The sequence below is a fragment of the Gracilinanus agilis genome, chromosome 3, assembly GCF_016433145.1.
Source record: "Gracilinanus agilis isolate LMUSP501 chromosome 3, AgileGrace, whole genome shotgun sequence".
Classification (NCBI taxonomy): domain Eukaryota; kingdom Metazoa; phylum Chordata; class Mammalia; order Didelphimorphia; family Didelphidae; genus Gracilinanus; species Gracilinanus agilis.
Genome location: NC_058132.1, coordinates 488,095,812 through 488,107,971, shown reverse-complemented (window position 1 = coordinate 488,107,971; position 12,160 = coordinate 488,095,812). Strand labels below are relative to the sequence as shown.

The window sequence follows — 12,160 nt, the reverse complement described above, 5'->3', positions numbered from 1 at the left end:
AGGTGTTATCTGTCTGTAATCCATTTCATTGTTCATCTTTGACTGAATCTCTCTCCCTCATTCCATTCCACAGTTCTCTGACCCTCACAAGCATCTTAGCTCTTTGAGTTTAGCTGGAACAGGCAGTGAAGAAGAAGAACAGGTAATTTCTCCTCTATTCATTAAGAAGAATACAAAAATCTAGACCCAGCAAAGCTTTAGACACACGTGTCCCAATGAACAAAATCACAGGATTTTGCAAAGCGGTACCTGGAGGTAGGCCAGGATTTTTCCCCCTAGACTGCATTGATTTATCATTTGTGCCCTTTCTCCACAGTCCTCTAGCCAGTCTTTTGTTTTTGTAAATATGTTTCATTTCGACACAATAGGAACTTCCCACAAATACCTGAGCAAACTCCTCCACAAAATTTCCCCAAACTAGTTCAGCAAAACCACCTAAGGGTGTGAATCACTTTCCACTTCTGTAATTTGCCCATAGATAACAGAAAGAAAGGATGTGGGATTGAACTTGAACAATATGGTACCAACATTGTCTGTATGCAAATATCAGCTTCTAAAAACCACCCCAGGATTTCTTGGTTTCATTCAGTTGAGCTAGTAACAGCAATCCACATGACAAGGCACGACCCAAAATATGCGTATTTCGACAAAATTAATGAAGTAAAAAATAATAAATAAAATAAATAAAAATAGAAAAAACCGGTCCTGTACATTAGTACAGTGCAGGGGAAAGCATTCTTTCTTCTTTTAGTTATAAAGACCAAATTCCAATCACTAAAAGAGCTCTCTACATACAAAACTAAAGCTTAAAGAAGAAAATTGCTTCAGTTCTCCCAGTGTGACTGAAACAGACACTAGTTGATGCAAATATCTATTGATTCTAAGACAGAAGATCGGTAAGGGCTGGGCAATTGGGGTTAAGTGACTTGCCCGGGGTCACACAGCTAGGCAATATCCAAGGCCAGATTTGAACCCAGGTGTTCCTACCTCCAGGCTATATGACAGTAAGCATGGTCTCATACGTGTGGATGCGTGGCAAATCTGACTATGACTGATTTCATGTTATTAGGGAGTTTTGTAATTTAAAAAAATCTATTATCTGAGGATAATTCCTACTTGTAGGTTATTTGTAAGCAAATTCTATTTTTAAGTGTGACCATCAACTACAAAGACCAAGATTTATGAAACTGTCATTTGTAAATTTGCAAAGGAGTTGTGGTGGGAAGAATACTGAATCTGCAGTTAGAAGACCTTACAGCCCACTACTTTTGTGACCTTGGGCAAATTGCTGAATGAGGCCTCAGTATCCTCATCTGTAAAATGGGAGGGTCCAACGAAATGGTCTCTGAGGTCCCATCCAATTTTAGATCTAGAATGCTATGATCCTCTGATATGAATTCAGCTGGAAAATTGATTCATTCCAACAAACACTTAGGAAATAACAAATATGTGCAAAAGTCAATGCTAGGTGATGGTGATACAAAAACAACTCACTGTTGAATTCCATAGAAAGATGAGTGAAGCAGGGTCAAGTTTAGTTGATACTTGGATGGGAGGGACACAAGAATATCAACAATATCATGTGAAAAATAATTTGAGGAGGGAGAGAAAATATCAAGAAACTAGGGGAACCCAAAAGATTTCTTGTTGGAAGCCTAATTGAGCCTTGATAAAATACTCAGGAAGTATTACTAAAGTTTTCCGTGCCTTTGTAATACTAGGGAACTAGGTGGTGCAGTGGATAGAGTGCCTGTCAGTCTTGGAGTCAGGAGGACTCAACTTCCTGAATTCAAATATGGCCTTGGACACTTACTAGGCTGGGTAACCCTGGGCAAGTCATTTAACTATGTTTGCCTCAGATCCTTATTTGTAAAATGCACTGGAAAAGGAAATGGCAAACCACTCCAGTGTCTTTGCCCAGAAACACTTCCTCCCCACAACGGGGCCACAAAGTCAGATACAACTGAACAACAACCCTTATAATGGGCTACTATATCAGTGGCTGCATTTTTGCTACACTGTGAGATATACCCCTCTTCCTGACCTCCAAAAAATATCAAAAAGTTTTACACCTAAACAAGGAAATATAAAATATTATTTAAAAAAATAAAAGAAGGCACTGAGGTGGCTCAGTGAATTGAGAGCCAGTCCTAAAGATGGAAGATGCTGGGTTCAAATGTGGCCTCAGACACTTCCTAGCTATATGACCCAGGGCAAGTCACTTAATTCCTTACCTAGCCCTTACTGTTCTAATGCCTTGGAACCAATACATAGTATTAATTCTAAGATAGAAGAGGAAGGAAGGAAAGAAGAAAGGAAGGGAGGGAAAGGAAGAAAGAGAGGAAGGAGGGGAGAGAAAGGAAGAAAAGAAGAGGAAGGAAGGAGAGAGAAAGAAAAAAAAGGAAAGGGAAAAAGAGAAAGAAAGAAAAGGAAGAGAGAAAGAAAAAGAGAGGGGAAGAGAAAGAGAAAGAAAGAGAAAAGAAAGAACGGAAGAGAAAAGAATAGAACAGAACAAAAGAAAAATAAAACAATGAATGGATAACAGCTCAGAAAAAAAAAAAAACAAAAAGGTCCCTAGGGCTTTGATAACAACTAGAGATTTCAGACAAAATTAACACACCTGTGGCCACTAGCAGCCGCAGCCTTCTGTCCTGCCCAGGTGATAGAGCTGATCACAGGAAGCCTCAGCCTTAGAAGCTAAAAGCCTTTCTTTTTTTCTAGGCAACAAGTCTAAAATACTTGTTAAGCGGTCATGCCCAGATCAGGAGAAAATGAAGAAGGGCTTTAGCTCCTTCTTGCTCCTTCATTTTGGTGGCCATCTGATTTGTTTAGTGCTCCTTAATGTAGCTGCTAAGGGCCCTCCCAGCTCGAACCAAACCCATCCCCTCTCAAATCCAGAAACCCCACTTGAATTTACAAAGGTAGGACTTCAGGGGGCAGGATTGGTTAAAACAGGCCTAAGTCTCAGTAACTAAGCAAAGGCCAGGAAATGGAGTATTAGAGATCTCAGTTGTAAAAGGCTGCCTTTTAGTCCACCTGCAGCTCACTTCTCAAAAAAAGGGGGGAAAAAAGATTACTAACTATAGGATGAAAATAGAGAATTGCCTTCTAGGATTGCCCAGTCTTGCCTAAAACTGTGCAGAGATGGGTATCTTTGCAGCCTCAGGCCTCAAGTGTCAGAATTAGCTTGGTTAGAAAACAAAGCCAAGACTGAGATTCAAGAGTTTTAAGGCTAGGTGAGAAGAAAAATTGGTTTCCTTCCCATTTCTTTTTCTACTTTCCCAAAGGAGTAGGATAAGCAGAGAAACGTGGGGGTGAGGAAGGGGGGTACGGGAGTGAGGCAAGACTTGTTCCAGCTTCCTGAGGCTTCTTAATATTGTACTTCCTTTTTTTTTTTTTTTAAGATGGGGGGGGAGGTAGAAGAAAGATTCAAATGTCAATATGAGCACATGCAAGTTGACCAGGCTTTTCTAGAGGATTCATTGCTTGGTCTGTTTGTATCACACAATCCTCAGGTTCTAATCAATGAGAAAGAGAAGCTACTCCCTTTAGTGAGTAGCAGGCCTTTTTTCCAATTTTTTCTTTTCTTTTCTTTTTTTTTTTGTATAAGAATACACACAAGATAGTCTGTCTCATTGTGAAATGCCTGCATTATCGAAAATGCAGTAAAATGCTTATTGACCTACCAATAATCGACAGGAATTTTTGTTTTTTAAAAACCATTTCTATTATTACAAATCAGTTAATAGCCTTATTTCAGAAAGGCTACATTTGCTTCCAGGTAAGATTACCCATATCATTTATTTCCTAAATCTAGATTATAGTTACATGTGAGACTTATTAGGAATAATCAGAATTTTTGCCTTTATTTTCTTTTTGTTCTTTAAGGCATTGTTTTTTATTTTGTTTTGTTTTATTCCTCCATTAGCTGGATAGATAAGGAAGCAAAATTAGAACCTAGATGCCTTTGATTACTCTTTTCTGTTCGTTTTAATCATATTCCCTGCCTAGCAGGTGCCACTAAAATTTGTTTTCATTAGAAAGGAGCTGCGTCATACAGACTAATATGAAAAATGAATGACTTGCTGAAATAATTTGCCTGCAGGGGACAGCAGGCCCCAAGCCAGCCTCTCAGATACTGTATTCTGGGGAATGTTGTCACTCAGGCTTTGCTAGATTCACTATGCAGGGATGTGATTACTGTTTTTTGTTTGTTTGTCTTTTAAACCCTCACCTTCCCTCTTGGAGTTAATACTGTTGTATTGGCTCCAAGGCAGAAGAGTGGTAAGGGCTAGGCAATGGGGGTCAAGTGACTTGCCCAGGGTCACACAGCTAGGAAGTGTCTGAGGCCAGATTTGCAATTACTGTTTTGAGCATTAGTTCAGCCACAAAATTGAACTTTGTTGGTTTTCAACATTACCCAGACTGAAATTTTGGTGCTGGGATTTTTGAGGGGGTTTTGGGTTCAGAATTGTCTGTAAACATTTTTTATCTGTACCAGAATCTTCCACTCAATGGGGCTGTGGTCTGAATTTTGGTCATAACTGCTTCTTTCACTTTTCTCTTGTTACCCTAAAAGAAGACATTTAGACATCATTCAATTAAGGAGTCCTGCCAAGTCAGATATTTCATAATGTTGGGAGAAAAAATCAAAACTCAAAGGAAGCTCAAAACTGAAATAGCATCCCTTCCCTGAACAAAGTGTCCTCTGTTGGGTAGATACACCCAAATCAAGGAGTGTTTGAATCAAAATATTTGTTTAGAAAACAAGTCAACCTGCCTGACTTACTGAGGAATGTGGACACCATTAAAACCATCAACAAATGTAAAACTAAGAAATTAATTGAGTAATTGTTTGAATTTACTATGCTTAGCCTAGAAAATATCATGAAATTAGTATTCATTGTGACTTCCAACCTTTCCTCTCAATGTCCCTGGTTAAAGTATTTGTCTCTGGTAAAGAATGAAGGAATAATTAGTAAACATTTCGAAGGATTTTGGCCTTCAAAACCTGAGACAATGAAGCTATTGACATGGAACCATATTTGATTAAATAGATGTCCTTTGACTAGTACACCATGTAGAGGACCCACTTGGACTGCCAACCACTGCTCCAGCCTTATTGCTCCAGATAGAAGGAGATACTTGGTAGGGTTTATCTATCAGAACATCTTAGTATTATTATAAGTGGGCAAGCCTCCTTATACAAGGGTTATTGGAACAAAGAATTGGCACCATTCCTAGCCCTAAAGTGTTACAGTTCACTGGAAGCAAGGACAGAAGTAGTCCCCTTGAGTTAGCACTTTAAAAGTTCTTAGAAATATCTGACGTGTTTTCATGTCTGTGCAACATTTTAACTGGATTAACATAATCACAAAAAATGTAGGTTCTATCCTTGGGCCAAATCGTTTGACTTTGGCCAAGTTGTTTTTTCTCTCTGAGCCCCAGATTCTTAGGCGGCTAGGTGGCACAGTGGATTACATGCTAGACTTAGAGTCAGAAAGACCTGAGTTCATATCTTGCCTCAGACCCTTGCTAGCTGTGTGACTCTGAGCAAAGTTACTTTAATTCTTTTTGTCTCCATTCCCCTATTCGGTAAAATGGGGCAATAACAGCAACTATCTGTAAGGATAAAGTGAGATAAGATAAGTGAAGTAGTCTGGATTAAATATTACCCATTAGTTATTATGATTATATTTTCCCTCTATAAAATGGGACTAGTGAGACCTGACCTGTCTATCCCATAAACCCTGTTGTGAGACCCAAGAAAGAGAATTTAGTTAAAAGCAGCTGGCAAATACTAAAGCATGATTTGGATTTCATTTCATATATGTTATTTTCTATTAAGGTATCACAGAATTCTCCCTACCAAATGTCAAATTTAGAATATTTAATATAGATATAACAAAAAATTTTAATTCACAACCTTTTGAATGTGATAAATAGAATACATATTTAGAAAATTTTAGAATTCCTCATAAGAAATACCAAGGGACAGTATAGAAACCAAGCACATTAAGAGAATGTTTGAAATCTGATTCTTTAGGCTTTTTAAAGCTAATGCCATGAATGTTTTCCCTTTGTTTTCCCAAGGTCACTTTAGGTTCTTCTTCCAGACCCATCTCTCCAGACCAGCTTTTCTCCAGACATGCCAGCGATACTATGACATCACCGAGGACATCTGACAGTAGCCTCTCACCTCTAGCAGATTTCGATTATCCTCCTGAATTCTCCTCCTGCCTCGATAACTCAGCAGCAAAGCACAAACTCCTGGTTAAACCTCGAAACCAGAGGTCCAGCAAAATGAGACGGTTGTATTCGGTAAGTCATGTCTCATTAAATAGAAGTGGAATTCAGTACTCTTTCCATATCCCTCTGCAGTGATTCCCAAAGTGGGCGCTACCATCCCCTGGTGGGTGCTGCAACAATCCAGGGGAGTGGTGATGGTCCCACTTTTTTTGTATTACATTCTATTCTTAGTTCAATAAATAGTTTCATAATTTCCAGGGGGTGCTAAGTAATATTTTTTCTGGAAAGGCGGTGATAGGCCAAAAAAGTTTGAGAACCACTGCCCTAGGGGTTCTTCTTGAGCCCTGGAGCAGGGGTCAGATGTCCCTACTGACTTTCAGCAAACCTACCACTATATCTGACTACATTGCCTGCCTGACTGGGTTGGCATCAGGAACAGGAGTTGATGTGCTAATGATAGAGTGATTATCTCCCTCTAGAAAGAGTGTAGAGGGCAGGTAGGTGACTCAGTGAATAGAGAGCCAGTCCTGAAGATGGGAGGTCCTAGGGTCAAATCTGACCTCAGATGCTTCCTAGATGTGTGCTCCTGAGCAAGTCACTTAACACCAATTGCCTAGCCCGTACTGCTCTTCTGCCTTGGAACCAATACTTAGTATTAATTCTAAGATGGAAGAGTTAAGGGTTTAGAAAAAAAATACATAAACAACATATACAATTCTTTTCAACTGATTATTACCTTGGAACCAAAACGCAATATGGATTCTAAAACAGAAGGTAAAGGCTTTGAAGAAGGAAGAGAGGGAAGCAGGGAGGGAGGAAGGTAAGAAGGAAGGAAGAAGAAAGAGAGAGAAAGAAAGGAAAAAAGAAGGAAGAAAGGGAGAGAGAAAGATAGAAAGGGGAAAGGGGAGGGAGGGGAAAGGAAGAAAGGAAGGAAAGAAAGGAGGGAGGGAGGGAAAGAAAGAAGGAAAAGTGCTTAGCTCTTTCCAGTTGTGATGCTAGGAAAAAGAATGGCTGCTCGCAGAAGATTTTGAGGATACTTTGAGCTGACCTTTGATCAGTGAATTTCTAGCCAATTTAGTTCTCCTGGGTGAAGAGTTTGTTTTTCTCTCTCTGATTTTATGGGAAACAGACTCCCTTCCTTTTGTTACATTTCATTATAGTTGGATACAGATTAAACTGCCACCAGGTTCTAGGTTCAATAATGTTGACTTTCAGAAGAGTGAAGAAGCTTAGGCGTTTCAGTGTTCCATCTAACTCCTATTCCTGATGCCAACCAAGTCATCCAGACAACGTGTTCAGATCTAGTGTGCAGGCATACTTTTTAAAGAACAAAATCGTTTTTTCTCCTTAGAAGTGCAATGGGCTACTATCAGGCTATAATATGCATCTTCAGGGAATAATGCCAACAAAAGTCTTCCAGTAAATGCAGCCCTGTGCACTGTGGAGACAAAAGTCCCAGCAACAAAAACTTATTCAGGTTCTCTATATTCATTGCCACAGACGTATGTGTACTGATCAAACATAAGATCTTGACAAAGCATATATAAGCACTGCACAAAACATCTAGCTGACACAGTTACTCCTGCTCTCTGCTCCCAAATAGCTTATCATCTTGGAAAAGCAAGATTGGCTTGATGAACAGGGTAGCATCTATACCTCTTTTAGAATGGTTAGGGGTAGGAGAGGAAGACGGGAAGAATCGGCTGTCTACTCATTATTCTTTATCCATGGAGTTTTGGTGTCACTTTGAAGTGAACTTCCAAAGATAAAAAGGATTTCACTTAGTAAGAAGCGACAAAGTAGCCCTAACAGATGTAAAGTTGTCAAGACTTGCAGATGGAATGCTTTATTTGGAACGGTGGAATGGGGAAAGGAAAAGGAATGGAAAGGAATAAGCATTTTTCTAGTAAACCCCACCCACCCATCCCCATGTGCCAGACATTGTACTGGGCACTTTTTTTTTTTTTACAATTATCTTATTTTATCCTCACAATAACTGAAAATTAGGTATTGTTATTATCCCCAGTTGTGTGCAAGGTACTATGGAAAACAGAAAAAATATGTGACATAATTCCTGCCCTCAAGAGAGTTTATAGTTTAGCTGAAGAGACACTAAAGTAATCAATCACTGTAGTGATGCCTCATGCTGTGAAGATGATCCTGAGTTCTCCAGGAAGGTGCAAGCAGAATATAGCAGGCTCTCCCAACTTAGAGAAATTTCACATACGAACCAAGTGATGGACCGTTCCATGTGTCTATTGTCTGAGAATAAGCCTAACTCAATTCAGAGAGGTTCGTTACCATGTTGGTAGCTAAGCAATTTGGAGGATTTTGACCAGAGCAACCCTCAGATTGTTTTCTAAAATATAGAATGATTATGATCTGTGTTGGCAGAGGGAGTACCCACATCAAAAAAATTAGGTATCCTTGTAGTTATAATTTCATCAGGATGACACTGGCTGACCCAAAGGAGATCCTTATGAAAAAGGAAGAAGGACACTCACACTATTTCTATATTATTAGGCATGGGATCTTGGGCAAGTTTTTTCAACTTCCTGAGCCTCAGTTTCCTTTCTTGAAGTAGAAGTAAAGATCTCAGACTAGATGATCACTAAAATCCATTATTTTCATTATGTTCTATGATTCTATAACATAAAGATATAACTAGCAATATTAGGCAAGATATGGTATGTCTGGTGCGCAGACAAAGAGTCAGATCTCTTAAAGGCTTTATTGAATGCTCTATATTTCTTTTCTTTTTTGAAACCCTTACTTTCCGTCTTAGGGCCAATACTGTGTATTGGCTCCAAGGCAGAAGAGTGGTAAGAGCTAGGCAATGGGGGTCAAGTGACTTGCCCAGGGTCACACAGCTGGGAAGTGTCTGAGGCCAGATTTGAACCTAGGACCTCCCATCTCTAGGCCTGGCTCTCAATCCACTGAGCTACCCAGCTGCCCCCTACTGGGCTACATGTTAGAGGAGACACAAGGATAGCTGACATGGTCCCTGGCTTCATGGCCTTTACATTCTGGAAGTAATTAAATATGTAATACTATTCAGTAAATATAAGATAACGACTAAATATAAGATAACAATACAATAACTATAAGAATATAAGATCCAAAATGCTTCTCACAGTATTGGCTTCTTCTCACAGTATTGACTCCAAGATAGAAGGTAAGGGTTTAAAAAAAGTAGCCCAGTGCTCTGCACTTATAATTAGGTGCATATAAAATTAGGTGCCAATGATTGTTGAAACAGTGTATTCAGAAGAGAAAGGGATCATGGTCATCATCAACTGGGACTCTTTCACCACGTGGTTCAAACTTAAACTGAGATTTGTAAGATTTGGACAGGTCAAGAGATGGGCATTCTAGGCACAAATCTGTATAAGGAAGCAAAGAGCACAGCCTGGGTTTGGTAGAGAGATCATAGTATTGGGAGAGATCACTAGAGATTGGGAGAACAGTTAGGAGCCAGTCCTGCTATTCACCTTATAAAGAAAAGCCTGCAGATGTCTCTAGGGAACAGTTATACGATTTCACTGGAAATTAGTTTGTTTGAGACTCTAAATAGGTTAATTATTTAGGAGATTGGAAAAGGATGCTTTAATTTGTTTAGCATTTTCATTTATAATTATATCTGCTTAAAGATATCATTTTCTAAAATAGTACAAGTGGTGAGAGGAGGGTTTTTGAGGAGGTCTGGGAATTAGAGAAGGAAATCTAAAATTAAAAAAAAATTAGTTCTATAAATGTTTAAAGTAGTGATGAAATCTAATACACCCTATATTTCTTACAGCGAGCACAGTCAGAATCTCTAAGTGATCTGACTTGTACCCCGGAGGAAGAGGAGGAAGATGGGAAACAAATGCTCAAAGACCAGAAAGATGAGAATACCAGTTATAGCCAGGAGGAAATGATAGACAAGAATACTACAGCAAACAGCCCAGAGATTTTGAGCCCAGAGATGCCTGAGGAACCTTCCCAGAGCCAAGAGAACCAAGATGAAAAGCCTTTGGTGCTCCAATCTTCTGATGTATTTGCCAGTCCAGGGGAGTTGTCATCACCAGAAAATAACCATGAGACTACAGTGGAAATCAGTGGCTCAGAGTTAGAGTCAGACCATTTACTTTCTTTAGTTCCCCCTTCTCTTCCTGAAAACTCCTCGCTTCCTGCTCTAGATGAAGAAGAAAGCAAAGAAACATCTCCCACAGCAGTGTCTCCTCCTACAAGGAGCACATGTGAGGAGTTGGTTTGTCCACTTAGTGAAGTCCAAAGTCAGTCTTGTGACAGCCCTCTAGATATACCCCCTCCAACGGCTATTTCTAACACTACTGCAATTTCATCTGGTTTAGATTGTTCAGAAAATAACACAGAGGAGTCAAAAGACAGCCTAGAGGTGTCTGATGCTGGGGAAGTGGTGAAAGAATCCACCATAATGCCTGACCTGGGCACCCAGTTACCAAAGAGTTGTTTGAAAAACAAAAACTCTTCGGTCACCTCGAGTCCCAGTGTTTCTCCCATTCCTCTCAAGTCAGTGTCACCACAGCTGGGACCTGCCCCCTGGCAGCTGGAGAAAAAGACCACCCCTGAGGAGGTCCCCAAGTCTGAGCAACAAGGCTCCCCTCCCACAACTCCCAAGGGAGGAGGGGTGTCAGATGGTAAACTGGAAAGGGCAACCAGTGAACTGAGAAGCTCCAGAAAGTTCTCTGTGTCTTCCTCCTGGGAGAGACCAAAGGCCAGCAACCTCTATCTGAAAGAACATTCAGGCAGCAACGCTCCATCAAACACAAAGTTGTCCCTGCTGAAGACAAATGTGACCTCAAGAAATGAGGTGACCAGAGATAATCTTCAGATGAACACTGAACACCAGGAAGGGAAATTGGGCATTATAAAACAGGCACCACCAGTAGAGAGTGACTCTCAGAAGAACTCTGTCTGCCGAGAGGGTGACCACACTAGACCACCAAAGGCAGATCCCTGTCCACAGTTACCCAGTCAGCCTGAGGGTGAAGACAAAAACCCCTTTCAAGTCAAACTCCGGTCCACTTCGCTGTCTTTCAAATATAGAGATGGATCATTCCCAGAATCAAAGGGAATGAAGCGATACAGTGCAGAGATCAGGATGGAGAGAGGGGGGTTGAGGTTGCTTTCAAAAGATGAAAAAACTCAGTTCAAAAGACTATCAGATATAAGTGCAGCTAGTCCTCTAAACGATAAGGTAAAAGGTAAAGCCAAGTCCTCGGAGCAGCTTAGTCACAAGCCACCATTACCCAAAAAACCTGTTTTGCAAACTCTAACTACTCCCCACTCACACACACTCCCTGCAGGGAATCTTGAAAACCTGGACAAATTAATCAAGTCTCCAGAATCCAGAAACGAAACTAAGGCCCTGGAGAAAAAGTTGCCTCTTCACAAAGTAGCTGGTAAGAATGCGGATCGTGTATGAGTCTGCTTTAAGATGGAGGTGATTATGAAGTCCTCTACTGTGAGCTCTTTGAAATTGAGTTAAAACATATCCGTGTGTAAATAGGAACATTTCAGGAATATTCGAAGAGTAAATAAAAAATCCCTTTCAACTTCACAGAGAAATGTTTATTGGTTTAAGGGGGCTGTGGGAAAGGGGAAAGGGAGGGGGGGAGGAAAAGATAAAGGAAGTAAAAAGTAGAAAGAAAATTCACATATTTGTCCCAAATACAGAAGACTCAGATATATAGAAAGAAGATAGCAATGAAAAATTTAAAACTTAATAAAAGAACATTCCTTGACAGGAATCAGAGCATTAGTAAATGAATAACATCAGTTCAATAATTTCCAGTTTAGTAACTTCAATGGTTTCCTGTAAAATTATTTACACTCCATGATCCAGATTCATCTTCTTTGCATATTCGTTCACTTCATTCCTCTCTCC

The 12,160-nt window shown here is 40.0% G+C and overlaps 1 protein-coding gene across 1 annotated transcript in view; it reads left to right on the top strand.

The window, feature by feature from the left end:
* CRACDL (CRACD like) overlaps positions 1-12,160 on the top strand; it is a 69,974-nt gene that overhangs the window by 19,486 nt on the left and 38,328 nt on the right. The window contains exons 5-7 of the mRNA XM_044667019.1: positions 74-142; positions 6,094-6,321; positions 10,049-11,675. Coding sequence (XP_044522954.1) covers positions 74-142; positions 6,094-6,321; positions 10,049-11,675 — 1,924 coding nt within the window. The remainder of the gene's footprint in view (positions 1-73; positions 143-6,093; positions 6,322-10,048; positions 11,676-12,160) is intronic.